A 24,599-nucleotide genomic window follows, 5' to 3' on the forward strand; every position below is an offset into this window, starting at 1 on the left:
AATAGACCTTTTGTAGGTTTCTGTGTCGCATTGTATTTTTGAACAAAAACGTCATAATTTTCTGCCATTTTGTCGTCTTTGATCGCAATTGGCTGTTATGAGATAAGACTAAAACATACTGAAGTATCCATTTAATAAGTGTTGCCATGTAAACGTTCGACTTAGGATACTGTGAAATGTATAGTCTCCGAGTCTTCGTAGAAATGTCGATAACCATGATCTGTTGACGTTGCGAACGAGCCTGCGGCGTAACTGACGTAATCGAACAACATGTCACGTGCACTATAAACATGCAAAGAGAAAGAGAACATGTTGCAGTGCTTCTACCGCAATAACGTGATAGTAACATGATCGTATCATTATTGAAGGAGGGCTGCAAACAAACAACAAGCGTGACCTCAGTGACCTACCCGGTCTGTCGTCCGGGGTGATCTGGAGCTAGGGTGCTGGCAAAGAGTTCCTCCCCTCCTTGTGTACTGTGTACCACGTTCATCGAGATAGAAGAGATAATCCGAAGTGACAGTGCGGTAAACGGCGCCGTATGACCCACTGGTTTGTTTCCTTATTACAAGGCGCGCGGTGGCCATCGCGATGTGGGTCTCATGCGACGTTCTTATGCAAGGCGTGTGTGTCTGCCTATTCGCGCAATGACCACCGCTTTTTTAATACTAGTATAACAAAATCTGACCTAAATCGGAATGTAATCAACTGTCACGTCAACTGCCCTACATTGCGTGCGTGGGCTGGAAATTAAATTTTTTCAATAAGAAGTACCGCGAGATGTTATTCCATTCAGCCACCGCGAATACATATAAATTAAATACTTTCACGTCGCGTCACGTGACCAGCCGTAGCCTTCACATCCTCCACTAATAATAACAGATATTCTGATCTGCCGCAATGCATGCTGGTATATTTGCGATTAGTTCAATCAACACGATAAGCGTCCTCGAACTCCTTCACACGCCCAGGTACTTCCCTGAAAGAAGGGACACGGCAACGTCGGGGGTCAGACGTCAAGCAAAAGTACGTTTGTAATAGTACATGTTTATGCAAATTATATGCAAATTTTTTTTGATAAGATGATAGATACGTATGTTGGCTAGGAGTGGTAGAATCGGGTGAGGTGTGGTTATTCAGCGGTGAGGATCGTGGACTATCGGACGCCTTCTACGTAAGTGTACGCTCCATTGGCCTTCAGATTCAAAGACGTTTAACGCACCCCGCTGTACCAAGGCTGCCAAGCTCGCACTGACCAGATTTGATTTTTGTTAAACTACGCCAATCTGAGCTACCAGTCGGGCTAATCGCGATTCGTAACAAGATGTTGCGAGAAATGGAAATGGAGCGCGAGGACGATAAAAAGTCTGGTGTGTACATCGGGAATATGGGTATATTTTGCATCGTAATCGCCGTCGTAGCACTGTGCATCGGCGTAGGCTTGTTGGCTTATTACGTACCGGACAGAAATTGTGCGGACTCCTCCCTGCCTACCCCCGAAGCGGGCACCGGTACCGACGAGCCGCCGTCGACGAAGCCGCCTGGAGTGGAACCAAATTGGCCAGGTAGAGTACAAACGAACGTGGTCCCGCAACACTATTTCGTGCACTTGAAAGTGTATTTGGACGACGAGGACGGAGAAAAGAAATTTAAATTCGATGGCGATTCTTACGCGGAGTTCAATTTTACCGAGCCTACCAGCGTTGTCAAGATTCACATTAACAAATTGGATAAAATCATGGATGAGGGTAATATTCGTCTTACCAAGAATGGGGAAGAAGTGGCCATCAAATCTCCGCGTGAGGAGACAGAGTACCAGTTTTTAGTGATCGAGACGGTCGATGACATGGAGAAGGACACCGTTTACAGACTCACCACCAAATTCGTAGGAGCTCTAGAAGACGATTTGGCGGGCTTCTATCGTAGTTCCTACACGACAAGCCAAAACGAGATGCGGTAAGTTCCAAGGGATAAACCAATATATTTAATGGGGTGGCTACTAGGGCGTCATGCTCTTCCCGTTTCCATAGTAACGTGCCATTTTTTATTGGCGAGGCTGGTGGCGAGATCCACACCAAATTATGTTCAAATATTTTGTTCTCAAATATTTGCTTTCCAAACAAACCACCCATCCATCCACCCCGAAATACTGCCCTCTCCCACCTCCGCAAATAAATTGCATTGTTCTTCGTGACAGTTCCATGTTGTATAAATTAAATGTCAAATACCAGAAGTCCGATATACCGAAATAACCGAGAACATCTAATATACTGTATTTGTTTTACGGTTGTAATGCGGCCACAAAAACGATGCTTTTTGTTTATACGCATGGAGATGTTTTTGAAATGAGCGATTTCGCTCAACCCCTACCCTGCCAACGCTATTAAGGTTTTCATTGTCCTGACCACGTAAGAGTTAAAAGGCGTGCTCGAATTTCATTTCAACAGACAATGTATTTTACACGCGTTGTATACGTCGCTATGAGTCCCATATCGAACAGGACGCGGCGCGACGACTACCGCCCTTTAAGTGACGTAGCTAGGCGATTTGGTGCGTGTCTTATTTGGTGGCGTACGCGTGTTTAAAGTAACTGTGTGATTTCCATCTTGTGACCAGATCAGATCACTTCTTAGATTCAGATTGTAATTGGTGAGGATAGTAGTAATGAAATACAGCTTTTTGAAATTAGTCATTTAAACTTTTAACTTACGGGGACAGGGGACACTGAACTTTAGTTAGTTCGGCCATGTCACAGTTGTTTTTCCTGTTTGAACTGTTGATGAATACGCAAAGTAACTCGAATCATCGAAAAGACTTCCGTTGGAAATGATCGATGACCTCCAAGATCTCGCTGAAAGCGAGAAGGCTACGACACTTGTTTTCCCCTGAAATAGTGTTCCCTTCTCATTTGTCTTCGCGACAACTGTACCATATGATACCATGGTAACAGAGTTCGTGGGAACGCGATAACGGGAGAGAGTAAAACGTGAAGCAAATAAAAAAGGTTCGCTGAACTCTCGCCCTCGACGAGATCTCTGCGTCCGTTTGCGTCTTCTGCCTTGCACGCGTGTTCGAATTTCATGCAAATAAACAATGTATTTTACACGCGTTGTATACGTCGCTATGAGTCCCATATCGAACAGGACGCAGCACGACGACTGCCGCCCTTTAAAGCACTAGTTGGGGTTTGTTTTCCGTGATTCGCCAATTTTACGTCAAGTCACCGAAGTCAAGTATTCAGAAATAGAATGATGACATACATACCCGAGAAGGCCCGCAGTGTGAAATAACTCTTAGCGTCTTCGAACAGAACTTAGTTTTGGATTTCGACTGATTGATTGATTCTATGACGTCAGTTATTGTATTGACATTGCACTGTAACAATAAATCCACCAAACATACTTCATTTCACATCACTCACAGGCCGTAATGTTTGTTGACTCGACAGTTAAAACGTGGACAATACTGTGTTCAAGCGATTATTTATTGACAACAAATATGGCTGTTTTCGGCGGTGTGTACGATTCATTGTGAATTATTGCTTTTTAACACGATCCAAATATTCGTCGCCCCCTGGGACGCCATGTTTGCTCGCTTGCAGAGTTTTCTTTATACATGTATTTCTGATCACCCCTGACCACAAGGTCAGAGTTCACGTGAGGTATTGTTTGTTACTAGTAGTTATATGTCTTACGCCACGATTCGTGAGTTGAGGCGGCGGCACGAACTTTTGCATGAGGGGCGAGATCTGAAATTTAGACCCTCCTGAAACGCCATTTCCTGTATTTTGAGGGGGAAATGTTGCTGACTCAAAGGGTTTCAACTTGATTTAGGGGGTAGCGACGACCCCAAAGAATTTTTCGAAAGGGCCGCCGCCACTGATATAATCGTGACAGAAAATACGTCGAAAAACCCTTCCTGTCTAACCGTTCGGTGTTAGGGCTTGGTAACCAATCATCTTTTAATTGGCTTCGCGTTGACTTCATGTATTGCACAAAACAGTCCCCGCGACGCGTCGCATTGGACAAGGTTTCCATGCAACGTTTACAAGAGTGTACATTTGTTCACATGAAATTCGGACATGCGCTGTGCGACGCCGCCTGGGACGCTTTTATTTAAGGCGGGGCTGTCGTCACCTGCGCACGCGTGGGAATTCAGTCCGACGATAACTACGTATGCTAAAAACGCAAAGGCTCGTGGGTAGACGCTTGTTTTAAACAATGACACGCTATGGTCATCTGACACATGCGCAAGTGACGACTCTCCCGCTTTAATCTCGCAGTAATTTAATTTTTCTTTTGCCTCGGTTACCTAATCTCACGGTTAGACAATTCTGTGCTGTAGTAGACCGTATTAGTGAATGACCGCCAGGATATCGTTGAGAGTTAGAGACGCACGAGACTTGGTTTTTTTCCATGGCCAGGGAAACAGTAGACACGATGACATTAAGGAATGGAACAGTATTCTGAGGAGACGATATTCACATTTATTCAATTACTAATTGATGGAACGCACCGGCGACGAATCGTACGCTATCGTATAGAGGCTTACGAATCAGCCAACAATGGCCGCCGAATTATAAAGTTGAATTACTAGTAGCTACAAACCAATACAAACAAGATGGCGAATTTGATAACGTATTCAGACAAGAAATATTACGTTACCCTCAGCTAAAACCCACAAATCTACACAATCTCAATTGTCGCTATGCTTTATTTAAAATAACTTACAAGTATAACTACTCAAATCTCTGCGCAAAACAATAGAAAATCTAAATGTTTTCAGGAAACAAAATCGAATAAACTTGAGTATGGTCATTTCGCTTTCTACCTCATGAAAGTGGGTGCGGACGCGTTAAACAGAGAGAAAAATGTTTGGGCGTCGCCCCTCCAAAATCAAGCTGAAACCCCTTGTGTCAGCAAAATTTCCTCTCAAAATGCAGGAAATAGCGTTTCAGAGGGTCTAGATTTCAAATTTTTTAAGGGTGAGCATGCCCCAGACCTTTTAGTGGTGAGCAGATCTCTTCCCGCCCCATGCAAAATTTCGTGCCGTTATAATGAATATTCATGAGTCAATTCAATGTTATCCAATCAACAAGCTCTTCGTTATGAATAAATGGTGGTAGCTGTTGCTATGCGCCTTGGAGGTTTGCGCATGCGTTGTGGGCGTAGATGTGGAGCACTCGGGTCGATGATTATTACATATTTGAATTTGAATAAATGTTGATGATCGATATTAACAAATTTCTATAAATATGTTTAGAAACAGCTTTCTGCTTTTCACTATGAAAGACAAATCTCCCAGAGTACAATAAAATGAGACGATTTAGAAATGTATTTACTATTTTCTGACCTAGTTGATATACTTTTCTATTGCCTACAGAACGTTATATTTTTTTTTTGAAAATGCATGAAAATAAAATATGCGTTCTTATTTTGTAAAAGGTTGACCTTGACATTCAAATTGCTGAAACATGATGGCCAATTTTTATCGGGTATCAAATCTATTTAAACTTAATAAGAAAACGTCCCTTAAATAAATGCCAAAGTATTATGTTCTACATTCTCCATATCAAGTACGCCGAGTGGTTGGTCACGCTTGATGGGGTATTTATAGTCCTGCTGTGACGAGCGATGTCTCTATTACAGAGTTTTGCAAACATTTCCAATATACAAGAGTAGGACTAGGAGATTCTGAAATAAAGCGTAACAGTCAACGCGCCGCGTACAAATTCGCTATGGGCCCCGCGCGACGCAAACAACGCGCGGAATTTGAGCGGAATTCGAACGCGTGCAGCGCGACGAAAGTAGCGCTTTAATCATCATGGAACTTTCGCGCTTTTTCGAAGGTTATCGTGATTTTTGTTCAACCTAGTCCATAAAGTACAATATTTATTTGAACTGACATGATTGGACAAGTAACTGCTCACATATAGGGATTTAATGAGGTGTGGTCTGTTACCGGCGTTGGACGGGGTAACTCATTGCGTACTCTCTGCGTGAACGCCCACACACATGCACGTGATTGGAAATCATTAACTGCGGTGTGTCAGCGATCAGCGGCTACCGACAGTATCAACACACATCGCTGACTTTCAGAAAGCTTCATTAACAAATGGAATGTCCAATTGAAATGGAACTTCGGATATGCGGATATAAGGTCTACATCGATGTAAAAATAAAATACCCGCGATATATTTCGACAAATTTGGGCAAAACATATTGAATAAACTAGCCGTCCATTATCTGCAGACGGAGTTTTTCTGTGTGGAGGTTGTAACACGATGTGTACACCGTGATAAGATCATACACTACCGGCGTTTGATAGTATTCCATCGCAGGTGCATTTTTTTTAAATCAACGAATGAAATAAGTGTTTTTAGTGTGTCAGGTGAAACTCTATACTTTGACATCAGAATCACCAATCGGAACATAAAAACAAGAACGAAAACATCGCTATAGCTAAGTTAGTTTTAATAGGGGGGCAAACATTTTAAATGGAAGAGCCTAACCAGTGATTTTTTTTTTCCTTGCTGCCGTTTGCTTGCAATTTATTTTTTAACACCCCCCCCCATGATTTCAAATGGTTCACACCTTAGCAGCATTTTCTCCTAAATTGTCACGGTGCACATAATTGCCGTCCCGAGTAATTCCGAAATTTGACGAAATGTTCGGTAGGACACGTTCAGAAAACAAAGTCGTCCTTGTCAGTCATGGTGTGCAATATTTTACGGAAGACTGTAACAAATGCGATCTAATCCGATGTACCACGAAGTTCGGGCGGCGTCCGAGTCGAGTGATATATATTCTGGTCGACGACGACATCAAATTGGAGTAATGTACCAGCTCCTGTACGCACAAATATACACTGACGTAATATCTTTTTGACGGATTTCGTGAGACATGGATTATAATGGACTACAACATGATTGATTACTAACAAAATGGTGGATATGATGACCTACTCAATCACAAAAATAAAATATCATATACAGTGAAATACTTTATTTTAGCTGGAATTAATTTTCGCTGAAAAGACTTGTTGGGTGTTTTGTATGGAGTTTAATTTCACTGATTTTTGATGAGTTGAATGTAAAACATACTAGTAGGTAAAAAGATATATTCCCTGAATTTTATTTTCAATAAATCATCTCTTCGGTGAAAATAGCGAAAATAATTTACAAGCGAAAATTAGGTATTTTACAGTGGACTTGACATGATTAGTTACTCGCTAGGATAAACAAAATGGTGGATACGATGACGTACTCGATCACAAAAACAGAATATTTAATATAGAAGACTACTTCAGTGCACTTGACGCGATTATTCACTGACTAGGATAAACCATGAAAGTATAATGGATAAACAAAATGGCGGATACGATGACACAAAACACGTCGCTCGCTATAAACGTGTAAACAGAGTGGATATGATTAATCCAGATGTTGTAGCGTCTTCGAGGTCACGCTGACCTCTCTTAAATCGAGACATTTTCATTCAGTTCTAATCATATTTGATGACGGATTCATTGATTGTGCCCCGCAGGCGGTACGTAACCAGCCATGACATAACAAGTGGCAAGCACGCGGCAATGGAATGCCTGCAAGTCGGAGTAAAATAGTAGGGACGAACCATTTAGAATTATGGGGAGGTGCAGAGATACAGCTTGTACGAGTTTCGAGCTTGGTGCTCAACAAGTAAACTCGTACCTTGTCCAATAAACCTTTGCTTACACGTCGCCCGCAAAGGCTCACGGTACTATGTACGTGTCTCGTTAACACGCGAATCCTTCGGGCGGGAAAATTTTCGCGTTATGAGTGCTAATGGGGGTCTTTTTTTAGCAGTTGTGATGTCCGCTGTTTCAGCTTATATTTTGTACATATAGTTGTCTCCTCTCAGATAAGTTCACGAACATAATCGTATTCCTCAACTCGAAACTCCTCTCGCTATGACGACAGCGAATATAGATATTTCTTAGATACCCCTCTAAAAATTCAAATGATTTGTCCAACTCAAATCACACCAAAAAAGGGGAATACTGAAATGACTATTTTTAAAAAAATGTATTAGTACTTTTAGTTGTTATCAACATTTGAATTATTTGAATCATGATTCGCAATTCGTATATTCGTGATCCTTGAATTAGCCAAACGAAAACGCACTGACCACAGCCAGCATATTGAAAATGGTCGCCAAAACAATATTCACAAAGCAAGTCACGCGACTGTCTCACTCTCAACGAGATCTCGGCGGCCATTTGCGAAAAAAGCATATTCCCAAATCTCGGTTTTTAAAAAGGTGTTAAACAACGTTTTTTCACTTTTATTAACATTGTGTTCCGTGAAATTGTTAAAACAGCAATTTTTGAGAAACAGTTTTGGAAAATTTTCTCAGATACCGTGACGGCAGTATATCTCACAATTTGTGACATAGCAGAATTGTTATGCCATATCTCAATTTTAAGGCTGGTGACAAATAAGACACGCACCAAATCGCCTAGCTACGTAACTTAAAGCGCAGTAGTCGTCACGCAGCGCATGTTAGAATTTCTTGTAAACAAACAATGTATTTTTACACGCGTTGTATACGTCGCTATGAGTCCCATATCGAACAGGACGCGGCGCGACGACCACCGCCCTTTAAGTGACGTGGCTAGGCGATTTGGTGCGTGTCTTATTTGGTGGCGTACGCGCGCGTCTGTTCTAGTCCAGCACGCAGTACGCGATAAAAACTTAAATTTACCTTGCCATGTACCATTGACACAACACACCCATTCCCTTCTTTTTTTATAAATTTAAATGACATGATTCGAAATTGTCCCAATGCTATTTCACAGGACAATGGAAACCTTTTGTTTCAGTTTGAATTTTAACATTTATAAATATTTTTGTAAAAAAATGGGAACTGGTTTATTGTGTCGTATAGAGTACTCAGTGTCATTTGATTTATTTCAACTTGAGAAGATTAGATTAGTAATGTTGGACGAAATTTTCAGAAATTTGGCTTCAAATGTTGTACAGATTAACAATATGTCTCAGTTTGCCGAGAAGCTGACACGCAGGTACAGATCTTCTAACCAAATTACGCGCACAGTGCCAAAAATAGAAACGCCTGGAAACCGATACGGACTCTAAATCCCCCGGCAGCACAGCGGGGAATGCGATTTAATTAAGACGGGTATCGATATCACTACTCGCTAGATATCATAACTTGATTGTGTCATCCGTGAATAACTTATTACAGATTCGTTCATGTATAGTATTACGACATCGCAGACGACCCCAGGGCAGTTGCGCGTGCTGCTTCAATCTAGTCTCGTTCACTTTGATTCGCAGCAGCTTCGGCCTCTCGGTAACGCATTTCGGTGGAAACGGGGAACGAAGTTTTCGGTTTGAAAAAAAAAATGTACCGGTATGTGAAATTTGTGTTACGGTTTTTCAAGTAGTTTGAAAAAAATGAATTAAAAGCTCGTTGCAACGAGGGTCGGAATCTAATGTGTAGACAAGTCTTTAAGTTGCTCCAGTTACTGTGACAACTGTGGGGACCTCCAGTTGAGTCGCAACTAGTATACTGAGACAGTATTTGCTACATCGAAGAAACCTGTCAACAAACAAGCTGCTCTCTGATTGGTCTGACTGTTGTTAGAGATCAACCAATCAGCATGTACAATCTAGCAAGTAGCCTTCAACACAACTATCACAGTGTAAGGCCTGTTTATCGCTAATGAAAGGGCACCCACAGAACTCACACCAGACAGGGGGTTCTTTCACTGCTAGTATGGGGTAGACAAAACAATAGTACTGGAAATGAAATACACATACAGCAAAATATCGAGTTAAAGCTCCTGGCTTTAATACCTCTCAAAATAAGTACAAGAAATAAAGCACAGAATAATGCAATAAATAAATTCACTAAAATAGGGGGTTTTCTAGGGAAGTGTGCATTGTACCACAATACCAGATGTGGAAATTGATGGCAGTCAGTGGCTTCTGCAACACAACAACGAAGAGAAACATTTTCCTAGTTTCGAAAAAAAATATGGATAATTCCTATGAAATTTATAAAATGTTGTGCATATATTTCTTGCAATGACGTTTGCACAATGTTTTAACTCATTCAAAACGAATCGAAACCCTTTTTAATGACAACTTTCATTAATTATTTGTATCTTATTTGCGCCTCTGCTCTTGTTTGCGTAACGTATAAGGGTTACGAGAAAGTACGAGTATTCATCTGTGGTTTGAGGACAACTTGTACGCATGCGTAGTTCTGAGGACGATGTCCTTTTAATAGAATCATGTAATACTACCGTAACGAGATTCGAATCTCGATGTAAACACGAATATCCCCTTCTATGACATGTGAACTACACTCTATGTGGACACGTATTTTGAACGGAACGACTTCGGGTATTGTTGAAGCAGCAATTGGATTAAGGAGAGTCTCATGTATCGCTGGAAAAAAGTATGACATCCCTATTTAATTGTGTTATAGGCATCTATTGTAAATAAGAACGCACATTTCAGTTCTCAACGCATAATTTAGTTTTCCGGTCATCCCAATATCTCGCTTTTTATTCCGTTAAAGAGCGGTGATCGTCGCGCCGCGCATGTGTGACATTCATTTTGATAAACATTGACTTTATCACAATCCAATGCGCTCTTTTAATTAAATCACGAGTACGAGTTTTGACCTGGGCGCAACATGCACTAATTACCGCCGGTGACTTATTCGATACCTTCTAATCACCTAAAAATGCCTAATTAAAGTTTGGTAATGTCTCAGTTTGTACTTGTTGATCTTCGCAACAGATAAAGTCGCCATCTTTGTTTTGTATGAGACCCATATATCTCGCGCATGCGTGGCGCGACGACCACCGTCCTTTAAAAGTAACAACAGGTGGAAGTTATTTGTTACTCAATAAAACCTGATTTCATCGTAAGACGCTATTTCCAGCGAGCGATTATTAACAAAACTATGGAGAACATTGGCATGGCGATGTTCCATTCTCTCCCGACATAGTATTGTTTTTCTGCTTGTCTTCAAACATACAAGATTGTTTTGTGTCGCAAAGAGGCAGGGGTTTCACGACGATGTGACGTAAACCAATGTAAATTATAGTATAAAGTAATTCAACCTTTCCGTGAGCGCAATATGTCTAGTGATACATGTGCATGTACTTGGATTCCACCATAAAAGCCAAATGCTTCATAAAATACATCGTGAAGCTCGAGGAGAGGGATGGTCCAACGAAATTGGGAGGATGTGTCTTAGTAATATTGCAGAGGTGGGGGGGGGCAATGATACCAAACCGTCCCTGATAGCCCTAACCGATCTTTCTTTTTCATTCAATTCGGGGCAGTATTTTCTAAATATTTTCACGTGTTTACCTATGAACCATCTCCGACCGTTATACGTTTGTCTATCGCTTTGGGCTGGAACATTATTTGAGGATCATAATTTGTGAAACAATCATAATGGCGCCGGAATTGCACCGTTTTCAGATTCTTAGGGTACATAGATTTCTTCCATACTCTTCTATATATACACATGTTAACTATAAAGTTCGCTTCGCGGGCCGCTCTTGCTGCGCTCGCTATTAATAGTTACTGCCACGGTTATGACTCGTAATATACCCTAAAATCAATTTATGGTGACGTCACGGGTCATTGACCACTGTTGCCGAGTCACTGTGCGTGCTATTTTGTGAGTGTTCTTTTGTCAAACTTACTCTTCTACCCGTTATATTCTCAGCTTCAAAACTTATCGATAGTTCGTTCCAGGGCCACGCAGTTTGCTTTGTCCGGCTACGTCATTAACTCCGCCATATTGCGTCTCCTAATTCGTAGAACGTCTTGTTATATGCGGTTGTAACAAATCGAACGCGAAAGTTTCTGACGTAACCGAAAGGAAAATGGGAAAAAAAAATGAAGTTGAAAAGTTACAGCCACTTTTATTCAAATAACTCACATTGTACATCCGGGTCTTATATAAGCATCGCACAATACCACAAGTTAGTCACGTGCAACTTGCAAGCCACTCACACGCTTTTAAAATCAAAGTACGATCATACTTAAACGTGTGTTCCATTCAATATCGAGGTCATCATGGCAACGTATTGGATACAAAAAAGTAGTGGTTGTTATGCGTAGCGTGTTTGGATTTCGTGTAATTCGTTCGTCGCAAGGGACCCATATCGACTACGTCACCAGTTAGTAGCCTCGTTCGAGACCACTCGTTATACGATTCTGTTTGTTGGTTATAGCGCAGTAATTATCCTATCGTAAAATGGCTGTAAAAATATGTTCTCTTTATTATATTTTCCAAAAACGGAAAGCCACCTAAAACGTGTTTTTTTTTTTTTACGAACAGTGTTTACCGCAAACAAGTACCTTAGCGCTGACAAACGTATAAGCTAACCGGCGTCGCTAGGACATTAGAAAGCCACGCGGGATTTGTTTCATGCCCCGTCATCAGCTGTTCAGACCTCTGATCACGAAGGTTTCACTGATCATGAAAACAAAACACAAGTAACGTGGTGCTCTCGCTCTCAACGTGATCTCGACCGCCATTATGAGTGACAATCAGAATTATCCATATTATTTTATATTTTTTCACTACATGTCACCAAACGATATTTTCAGATATGACGTGATCCTTTCTCCATAGAAACCAATGTCAAATGGCTCAAACATCTCTTAGCCATTTTTACACGAAAAATAGTTCCGTGACTACATGCTTTTTTATTGTTACTTTTGTGGACATTAACAAAATATTCATAGTATAAAAATCATGGAAATCTGAATACTCGTATAAATACCCGCGAATGGCGGTAGTCGTCGCGCCACGCATGCGCGAGATATATGGGTCTCATATAAACAAAGATGGCGACCTTTACTGTTGCGCAGATCAACGAGTACAAACTAGGTACAATTAGGTAATTTTAAGTGATTAGAAGATATTGAAAGAGTCACCGGCGGTAATTAGTGCAAGGCGCGCTCAGGTCAAACCTCATACTTGTGACTTTCATTACAAGAACGCATTGGCTTGTGGGAAAATCAATGTTAATCAACAAAAATGTCGCACATGCGCAACGCGACGACCACCACTCTTTAATGTCTATACGATTTCGCTATTTCGATAACATCTATGGCTGTAAACAGAATAGCATTAATTTATTAAATAACACTTAACGAATACGACGTTGAGGGAATTGTGTTTAAGGTTCGCGGGTTGACGCCGAACGCAGGGAGATGGTCAGCCCGACCTCGCACACGTAGTTCAAAACTGGGTATATATCGTTTACGCATAACACTTGCAATCATAAAAATGCAAAGAGACAATAGTGACAGTAACTTATCTTCTGCACAAAATATTTTTCTAAAAATAGTACCGAGGTAACCATATAACTTTGCTGAGTGCGTAAAACACCGTGAAATGCGATCAACGTGTGCAACTATTAACATAACTCAAGCTGTGTTACGTATTTCGTGCGTGACTTGAAAGAAAGTTGGCGCCTTTTGATAATAATATGCAAATACTAGTAATTTATTTATTTTTGTTTTGTTCACTGTTGTTTTGTTCCAAATCTAACTACTTCAACAAATGCAATAATTGCGTAATATTCAATGACGTCATTCGTTACTCGATTATATCGTGTGTGTTTTTTTACAATCTTTAATGTAAACCATTTCATTGTGACGTCATTATTTCAAGTTGTTGTGGAGAAATAATGTTATTATATTTGCAAACGTGAAATCTTCCAGTAACTAAAAATGTTTATGTTTAATATAATCGAGTCAAATTTTTAGTAGTTTTGTGATGTGTTATTACTGTAGCACCTCCCCTTAATGGCCGCCATTTTGAATACTGACAAGAATTCGTAAAATCTGTGAATTTTTTTGTGACTTCCTAATTTAAATTGCCCCGCTCATTTTTGGGGATATTTATAAATACATTATTGTTGTGAAGTGTCGATACATAGATGACACTTGGGACGCGAGAATCGGTGTGCATTGCGTAGCTTTATTCACAGGTGATTTCATCTAGTACCAGTCGGCGCACGGCTACTTGGTCTGTAGCTGCGCATGCGCACAAACCCAACCGCTGTCTATTTCCTCTTCAAAGTTGCACGCTGTTTTTAGATTTTATTGTTCTTCAAGGACACATACCGGGTGTCATATAATATCAACATTAAACGAAAAATAATAAAGGAACGTGGCATAGAGTGTTGCGATAATTTATAGTAAACATTTTTGCATAGAACAATAATAATAGAATAATTGCCCTATGCTTAACTCTTCTCTCAGCTTCAGAGATACATGAGTAAATTTCCCAGGATTCTTAGAACTAATGCTGAATTACAGCTCATAAGTTGAAATTGTTTAAGGCTCTTGATTTCGGAACGTTGTTCTTAGTAACAATAACTTAGCAACTATAGCTTAGTAACAATGATTTTCAAGTTGTCAACACCTACTAGTATTTAACAAATTTCCACTCCAATGAGGTATTTTCGTAATTCTAAAGGGCGCTGGTCGTCGCTCCGCGTTCTGTTCGATATGGGTCTCGTAACAACGTATACAACGCGTGTAGAATACATTGTTTATTTACATGAAATTCGAACACGCGCTGCGCGACGACCCTGTATTAAGTCTGTAGTTTGAGCAGCCGGTGCAAGCCAGTTCAAGCCCGCGCTCAATTTCAGCTAAAACTAATGTTCATTTCGGTAAATTAATATTCCTTTTATTGAATGTCATTTATGATGCCCCCTGTAGTAGTTTCTCCTAAATACCACCCATTTTATTTTCGACTCAGTAAATCACCATAAAACTGTTACTATGCTAATAAATCCATGTACTTCCACTGATAAGTGCGGGAAATAAAACCGTAAAACCCTATAATAAAATGTGTTGTTCAATTTTCAATTTATTCTGGGCCGAAAATGGTCTTATACTCCACCGTTCTCCTTCGCAGAGACTATAGGTCTTTTATCACTAAGCTAGGTAGTCACCGGGAACGCCCCACACGTTGCGGCTCTCTGTGGCTTCCTAGGTCACGAAAACTCTGCAAGGGAGAGTGATAGTCCACTACACGCATCAAATTTAGAGGGGAAAACGTGTTTGCAATTCATAACCATTCTAAAATTCGCGAAATGTCTGCTTAGAGAGTTATTATCAGGCCGGTGCATTGCTATGACCGGTGGAGGATTTCGCAATTTCGCAATTTCTTGATTGTCACTACTTTCTGGCCTAATTCGCGGATTGCAATGTCACGTGACATTTTTGTCCACGTACGTTATCGTTTCCACCATCTTCTTTAAATACGTTCGTAGCTTATCGCGTAGAGTCCTTCATATATATATTTATAACTCAACGACAAGTAAATTATAGATTTAGCGTCGCAAAATCAGCCTTGAAAGTCTATACAAGTATTGGTGTAGCGACTCATCGGGCACCGTACGCGCGCGAAATGTCAGTGGAGCAACTGTGAACGAATTCATAGTGACGACGGTGCATTCAAACACCAGAGAACCGCGAAAGGTATTCAAAAATTGCGGCGTGTCTCTACTTTGGGCTGAACTGGTATTTAGTGTACTTTATCATAAAACAAGACTAAACACGACTTGCCTTCACGATTTATTGCCTGAAATAAACAAACTGATTAAGGGTCAACACGTGTTAAATATGTGTTGTTTTAATCCGCTAACCCATCGACCTGTTAAAAGTTTCAGGGCCCGGTAAAATAGTTTTTTATACTCTCAGAGCAACAAAGGAATTCTCGTCATTTTGATAAATGTTTACCGATTCTAATGATAGTTGAATCTGATCAAGGAACACAGCCTGAGTGCACAACGGCGTCATTTTGAAAACGTTCCAGTGTTATGATGCAATCGGTCAAAAAAAAAAAAACGTTTTGTTTTAGTTGAAATTGTGAAAGTCATAAGTTGCCTTGAGAGTAGGACTCTACGAAAGACTGATGGCTGTCGTTGTTTCCGGTCTGCGCTGCGTTTCTCTGCTGTATCAAATCAGCAGTGCGAAGACTTGGTTCGCAACGCACTTTTACAAACATTGTAAACGTCGTATGTCACCCCCAAAACATACAACGCAACGCGGCAGCCGCCGCTCTTTAAAGTACGGTGATTGTCTCACCGAGCATAACGACGTACATAACTTGTGTAAAATACATTGTTTGTTCACAGGAAATTCAAACACGCGCTGCGTGACGACCACTGCCCTTTAAAGCCAAAGTTTGGGATTATGTTTATGCTCGCGTTTGAATACCCGCGCATGGGGCAGACGGCGACAGCGTGAAGTTGCGTTGTGACGTCACAGTAGGCGCTGTCCCGGTGTAGAGAGGACGCCGAGCTGCAATGCGTGACGTTGGTTACAAATAAGCGTCTACCCATGAGCTCTTGCGTTTTAGCATGCGTTGTTATCGTCGCGCGTGCGCAGGTGACGACCCCTCTGCCTTTAATGTGACTCGAAGTTCTACTAGTAACTGGGGGTGCAAAGTACAAATTAACGCTCTCCATACAGACAGGGACAAACCGCAGTGTCAGTGGTCGTAGTTACCGTCGTTCTCGGGGCCTGCAACGTTTTCACTGCCAGACATGTTTAAGAATAAAATGAGTCAAGGTCAAGGGTTAAGGATGTCTATGCTTCCTGTTTCTAAATATATTCGTAAACACAATTTTGACGCATTTTGACGTCTCAAATTTATTGGACAGAACATTCCAGCATTTCAGGAGAAAATAACACTCTACGTCATAGTTGATATGCAATGCGGAAGGAAGGAAATTCGGTTTCCAGTCTCAGTCCATTTCGTTACGTATTGTATTTTGTACTGTAAATTTTGTTTTTATTTTATGCCACATTCGACGCGACGATCTCCAATCATTGATTCTATATTTTTTTTTATAAACAATCGCTGCTTTTCTTTTTCATCTCGTTCATTCTTTTGTGATATTTTGTCTTATATGCCATATTTGTAAATGGCCGCCGAGATCTCGTTGAAAGCGAGAGAGAGACGCGACTTATTTTCGCCCCCCTCCCCAGTAATGCTCCATTCTCTATCGTCATTTGCGGAGTTTTGTGTGTAATATGCAATACATTTTAAATATCTGACGTCATTCATAAACAAATACTCTAGTCCTATTCCAATTATGTGAAATATTTAATATTCTAAATTCGCGCGAATTACGGAAATTCTGCTGTCCCTCTAGGGGTTCGTAATCTGGAAGCGTAAATTACCTGCCTTATGATTGGACAGAGCACGTCACGTGGTAGCTTGATTATGACGTCTGTGTAATCCCCCTTCCAATTCATAATATATTAGTGTATACATTTTCGAAAGATAGAAAAATATAAAGTGTGTGTGTTTCTTTTTCAAGGTCTTCAATTTTCATTTTGGCATTTTTTTATATTTTCGGGAAAAAACATTGCAAGTTGTGAGACAGTGACGATGATCTTATGACAGTGACCCGTATGTTTATTGTATCAGTATTTAGGTCTGGTTCGTTCCAAAAAAAAATACAGTTCACGCAATTTGCACGACTTCACCCCGTGTAGAGTACGTCACATCCGGACGTCACATTCCAGCAAACGATATTTACACTGCACATAATCATTTAGAAAACACTACACGATGGGAGCATGGAAAACAAAGTTGACCTCGAGACTCGGGGACGGGCCAAAGGTACTATTATATTATTGTAAAATGTCACGAAACCCCACCACGCGATAACTTACACGGTATTACACGTGTTCTAGGGTGTAACAGTAAATATATAATAGCGCATCATGATGACTGGGTAGTTACTGTGAATAGAATTGTCGTTACCACGGGACTTCTCTCAGCGCGTGAAGCGAATTAAATGCGGACATACGGCGAAGATGACTTCAGTGTAAACGCTGTTAGTTGTTGAAAACTCAATCAGAAACGACGGAATTCACCGAAATGATCCGCAATTTAGACGAAAGAACCCCGAAAACCTTAGCTGTTTTTTTGTTTTTTTCAAAAGCATAAATTAACTATACGATCATAAAACATGGAATTTTATCAGTATGGCCGTATTTTACACGGTGTTCAACGTGACCTTACATGCTTGGTGCCCGGGACTCTTAGTATCATCCGAACCTTGGCTCACGAAGTTGTTGTTGCCACACCGTGGCGATCTGCGTCGTCATTATTCCGGTGTACGTTAAAACATACGTGTTTTGTTAGTAGTAGAGACGTCGTTGGTTGTTTTTAAGAAGTCGGAGAGCGTCGCCGTGTAGTTTGAACCGACTCGCAATACGTTCCAAAACCGTCGTTTCTAAAAATAGAAACTTTCACCCAATTAGAGGACAGTTCGAATTAGATAAAGGCATTGACTTCCATTAGTTAATGATATCAAGACAAGTACAATGTCAAGTGTAATCTCTTGCCCGCTGTGACGACACGGACCACCAGGGCAGACTGCCGACCGTCTTTCTTCCCTCGGTTTCACGGCGCGCGTTCTGAATGCGTGGTTCACACTCAATAAGTAGGTCCGCATCATCTTACGTACCAACAACAACAACAATAACGTAAATGGGTGACGTCAAATGCTGTTATCGTCGTGCATCAATGAAGATTACTTTTATTAGGAAATTTGACTATATTTTAGATGAAAAACGACTAAACAACCAAATACAGTTTTCGATTTCAACGACATAATCTTCAATCATATACGCCATTTTGACGTCACAGAAGCGTTCCGTCACTAGAGGGCGCGATTTATATGAATGGCGGATTTAGCCACAGAGAAGAACGTCTCACTGAACATTTATTTCCACCCACCCACTAGCAATGATGGTGTATCCCTTAAACTATATGACATACTAGCTGACATCTAATCCACAAATGCATGGTATCCGATACGATGCCAGACTCAACACGCCGTCCGATCAAGTTAACGTCAAAGTCATTGGTAATTTACAGACTTGACACTGACAATAACCGCAATGTTATCTTGACACTGACAATAACCGTTGCAATGTTTGTTGACACTCTCATACATTCAACACGACAGCTCATAACACCACGGAGACGCCATGCCGCGCCGGTCGCCATCAACTTGAAAGCAAGCAATATCTGTTAAAGCGGGAGGGTCGTCAACTGGCACGCGCGGGAATCGAGTCCCAAGCGACGATAACAACACACGCTAAAAACCGCAAATGCTCATGGGTAGACGCTTGTTTGTAAACAATGACACGCTATGGCCATCTGACGCATGCGCAGGTGACGGTTTATCCCATAATCTGAGATTACGCGCGTCGTGTACCTGTTTGAAGTTGACACAAGATGCGACCCTGAGTCATTGCGAAACTATACAAGAGTGTGTTCCATTGGCTACTCAACCCTAACACCTAACAGTCAGACCAATCACAAAGCATCTTTTTTCGGCGTATTAAATTCTTCGTTGCATAAATTTTTCGACTCAACTGCACCCCAGTCGCTTATTCATTCCCTGAAACCATTTGCTGATCAACAACGTAATGAAGATGGGATACAATTATCAATTTTGCCTCGGTTATATTTTTTTTACACTTTTTAGGGAATTCAAAAGTGTTTTTTTTTTCCTGGTATAAGCGGTTGACAAATTTGCACAGGGGAGAATAAAATTGCAGAAAATATTTATAAAAAAAAAATCCACACATACAAAATCATTGTAAAAAGTAGCTCGAAACTGGATGAAGGAAAAAAAATAATTTGCACAATAATAGTTCCAGCTTCACCCTCAAGGAATTCTAATGGACAATCCCTAATAATCATCATACTATTTTTTGTAACAAGATCGCATCCATGAATGAAATGGAAGCCACGTGCGTCTGAGAGGTGGCGCAAGGGTTTGTGATTCGTGAATTCTTAATTTTTTTTAAAAAATACCTCATTTATTTCTGGTATACGGATCATATTGAACGAAACTTTTCATTTAGGTGATTAGAAACTTTTACATGCATACTGTTAGTGCCGTTGGGCTCTGTTTAACGAAGAGGAAGTTGACACACCGAAAATTGTCTTAAGAATTGCTTAATACTTACCGTATAGTTTATTACAGTCAAGGGTAATAAAGTAAGTTTATTACCCCAGGTCTCGAAGTCATCGTTTTTTGTTTTTTTTTTGGGGGGGGGGGGCTTTTATAAACAAACACTTCTAGGGCTTCAGTGTAACGACCTTGATGATAAGTCGGTAAAAACAAAAAAGAACAAATTTAGACTTGTTGAATTGCCAATCAATCAATCAATCAATCACGTCAATACCATCAAATCACTGTTTGAACGGCTCTCTTGTTTGGGGGGGGGGCGAAACAACTCATAAAGTCAGTTACATCTAGGCAAATAATATTTGTTTGTTTAATGTATCTTTAAATTAGTCAAATAGCAAATGGTGACTGAGACCGTCAGTTGCAAGGCGGAATTTGATACGCTGAAGCCGAGTTCTGAATCTTGCTCTTGGTCGAAGTCGCGCCACCATACGTCATTCGATTGCGCATGCTCTAATTTGTATCATTCGTCTGTACCCCTATCCAGAAATTCAAATGAAACACGCTTGCGTCAAGTTGTACTACGATAGACAGATGTTTAGACTGTTTTTTTGTGATTATAAAACCATGGTCGACCATGATATCGCGAACGAGGGTGTGACAAGATGGCAGATTTGAATACGTACTCGGACATATTGTTACTGAAACCCGCAAGCATGCAACTTTCTAAGCACAACGACGCGTATAACGTTTCAAGCGAAGCAAAATGTTTTGACATACATTGTAAATATAAAAAACTCTCGCACAACTGCGGGAATTCAGGTCATGCAATCTACAAACAACACTCAAACGACAGTTAAAACACATTAGATTAAGATTGCCGGGTGATTGGGGAGTGTATCGCAGTAAGGCCAATACTTGTATTACCCCCGAGTCGTTCCTAAACCGCAAGTAAACATAAAACATACTCATCAATCAAGTTGTTTCCTCTTTTACATGATCTAGATATACGGGGCTCGTAAATAGCGGAACAACGCCCAGAAATACTTGGTCGTTTGCCTCACACGCGGTCCGCGCTCTATTTTCAACCCATCAACTACTCGTGCGCCGGCTTACCCGGATGTTTAGACTACGATCTAGGGTTACAGGTTTGAGAGAAAGTAGTGCGTCTTGGTCAGATTACATAAAATGTATATGAAGCGGACGACCACGTGCGTTCGATATGTGTCCCACACTACGCATATCAACGTATACGGGTGAACTATGTTGTTTATTTCACACAAAATGCGAACGCATGGATATTGTAAAAAATATAAATTTTCACTGGAATGGAATTTCACTTTTTTATATAAAGTAAAATTGCAAATTACGGATTAGCTAGATGAACGCTGTGCTCTGTTGTATTATTACATATTCACGTAGGTTTAAATTCGTAGACATTACTTACTAGCGAAAATAGAAAATGTAAAATCTATTGAATAAATCATTGAATAACTCATTTGTAGTAACACTAATAAAGTTTGCGAAACTCTAAGAAAACAAAAGGTGTCTGTTAGATGATCATCTGACGGCGCTGTTTCCAGTTTTTCACCGCTCTTTTTCAAAATGGCGGCTTGTGGATTAGCAGACATCGTGCTGTCGGGAATTCAAGTTGTCGACAAGATTATGAACGTGCCACAGCCGATCGCTATGCTCGGTAATGTTTTACATTTAGTTGTCTGTGTTGGTGTAGTTAGAGCTGTGTAAGGGGTTATATAAGGTCACACGAGCACCCGTGTCTTTGGATGTGTGGAGGAGATAAGGTCCCTCATTGCTAACCTGATACCCTGACCTTAACACTCCAGCCCCCCTCACTGTAATTCAATATGCCCCTTCAAATATATATAAGCATGGAACTATAAACCCCTTATAGTTCCATGATATAAGTGACCCAACGACGATATATATAATTGAAATGGGGAAGTTGGGTACTGGAGGTTAGTATTAGAGTTATGGGTAAGGGCCCTAAGGAAGTGTTAGCGAGATATTTAGTTCATGCATGGAGGTAAAAAGAGATGGTTTATGGTACCAACGTTTTCGACGCATTTCGTGTTCACCCCCTCCCCGTGGAAACGTTGTAAAATTATACCCCTTTTCAAGTGCAGAAACCTAAAATAGATACCCTATATACATACTAAAATTATACTGTTTCCAAGTTGAGGTAACATGAATTCATGACTTCCTTTTTTCACACTTTATTACTATTTTCTAAGTTGCATCTAAAATATTCGACCCAAAACACAGTACACGCATATACGCGTCAAATGACTAAATAACACCTTTTTTACACGTTTTTTTTTTACTTCGGCTTGCATACCATATTTCATTCAGAGACCCTCCCCTGGGCGCACCCATCACATCTCTGTGAGTCCAGTAGAGAGCACTCCTACAAAATCATTTTCATGGAGGCTCCACTACAAAATCAGTCCTGTAGAGGGCGCCGTTACATCAGTCCTGTAGAGGGCGCCATTACAAAATCAATCTTTTAGAGGGCGCTGCTACAAAATCAGTCCTGTAGAGGGCACTGTTACAAAATTAGTCTTATTAGAGGACATACATTATATATTTTCTTATCTTCTCCAGTTGGCTTGCTACAACTCAATTCCAAGCCACAGATGCAAGGAAAGCATTTCCATGTTTCGATGAACCAGCTTTGAAAGCCACGTTTGACATTACCTTAGAACACCGCACGAAGAGAACCGCCATGTCGAATATGCCAATCAAGAACCAGGTAACCAATGGCGACTGGAACACCACGACCTATGAAACGACTGTGAAGATGTCTACCTATCTCTTAGCGTTTGTCGTCAGTGACTTGGTATGCGAACAGAGACCAGCTTGCAATAACGATAATTGCATTGTAAGTACATACAGTATGACTTCAATCACTATTTTTAGTGGTGTCAAAGCATATATATAAGGCAAAATTTGATTGGTTGATAAAACCTGCCAACAAACAAGCTGCTCTCTGATTGGTCTGACTGTTAGATGTTAGGATTAGGTAGCCAATCAGGTACAATCTTGTAAATAACTTCAGACGTTTCAACTGCAGCAGTGGTGTTCTAAACACAAACATCACCTTCCAATCTTTTATAATCACCCTTATAGATTATTTTTAATGAAATGATTTAATACGTCAAATATTAATTACCATGCTCGGGGCAGTCCAGTTGCCACCCTGAGTGACCTAATATGGTGTGAGTGTGACAAATGCGTGACATGATAAATGTACAAATGTGCATGGCAGTTTAGACAAAAGCCATAAATTCACTACACTTTCACTGGAAAGTTGCCTGACCATATTGGTCTTCCTAGCTATTCAACTAGACACACATAGAACTCCTAAAGACAGTAAACTGGACACAGCACTTCATTCTCTTTGCTAAGTTTAAAATTCAAATTAAGTTAGGTACCTAGGGACCCCAAGACACAAAGGAGCCCCAAAACACCTAAGGATACCCAAGGCACTTAAATAGTCCCAAGACAACAAATGAGTTCCAAGACAACTAAGGAGCCCTAAGACACCTAGGGAGCCCCAATACACCTAAGGAGTCCCAAGACACCTAGGGAGCCCCAGAACACCTAGGTAGCCCCAAGACACCATGGAAATGTTAATTAAGATTATTAATTATTACAGTTACGTGTCTGTGCTCGAGATGAAATGAAACATACAATGGAGTACGCATTGGACGCTGGTGTCACTATCATCAACTACTTTGAAGAATACTTTGATATCCCTTACCCACTTCCCAAACAAGGTAAGAACACAAGGAATTCTTTATTCAATCTTTTGCATATGTACACACAAAGTGATGATGTCAGCATATAATGTAATACACAAAGTGATGATATCATACATATAAATTGATGTGATACTGTGATGACATCATACATATGTGATGTGTTTCACAAAGTGATGACATACTTATTGAGTGATGTGATACACAAAGTGATGATGTCATACATAGAAAACACAAAGTGATGATATTTATGTTGATGATGTCATATTTAGTGATGATATGATATTTTACAAAGTGATGATGTCATACATATAAATTAATGTAGCACACAAAGTGATGATGTCATATTTAAGGAGAGTATATGTCACTGTTTTATTGAGTTGTCAGTGCAAACAATTCTCTAATATGTTATTCGCTGATGGTTTCAGACATGGCCGCCGTACCAGACTTTGCCGCCGGTGCGATGGAAAACTGGGGTCTGATTTTGTATCGGGAGACCGCTCTTCTATATGACCCAGATGTGTCGTCAGCAACAAATAAACAAAGAGTTGCCGTGGTAGTTTCCCATGAGCTTGCTCACCAAGTATGTATGGTTTCATTTCAGCGTGTGATTGTTAGTGCATTATTGGTATTACCTTGTCTAATCAAGGATTGATAAAATAAGATTCCTACTTAACCGTTTCACCACTAGTTCCCTCGTTTCATCACAAATTTACAAAATAGTCCTCTTTATAGTCTGCAAAAAAGTACAGAACAGTTTGAGTAAACTTTCAGTTTTTACTCAAAAAATTTGGTTATTTTTGTCTCAATCTTGTG

At 40.5% G+C, this 24,599-nt stretch overlaps 1 protein-coding gene across 2 annotated transcripts in view; it reads left to right on the top strand.

Annotated features, from left to right (window-relative positions):
* Positions 1–940: 940 nt before the first annotated feature.
* Positions 941–24,599, top strand: part of LOC100372683 (aminopeptidase N-like) — a 53,108-nt gene continuing 29,449 nt past the window's right edge. The window contains exons 1-4 of one of the 2 annotated variants that reach the window (XM_085494728.1): positions 941–1,956; positions 22,627–22,903; positions 23,681–23,801; positions 24,212–24,366. In XM_085494728.1, coding sequence (XP_085350854.1) covers positions 1,325–1,956; positions 22,627–22,903; positions 23,681–23,801; positions 24,212–24,366 — 1,185 coding nt within the window. In that variant the 5' untranslated portion in view covers positions 941–1,324. The remainder of the gene's footprint in view (positions 1,957–22,626; positions 22,904–23,680; positions 23,802–24,211; positions 24,367–24,599) is intronic. The other variant, XM_085494729.1, reaches the window with a different exon arrangement.

The sequence above is a fragment of the Saccoglossus kowalevskii genome, chromosome 20, assembly GCF_978046115.1.
Source record: "Saccoglossus kowalevskii chromosome 20, keSacKowa6.1, whole genome shotgun sequence".
In the NCBI taxonomy this organism is placed as follows: Eukaryota; Metazoa; Hemichordata; class Enteropneusta; family Harrimaniidae; genus Saccoglossus; species Saccoglossus kowalevskii.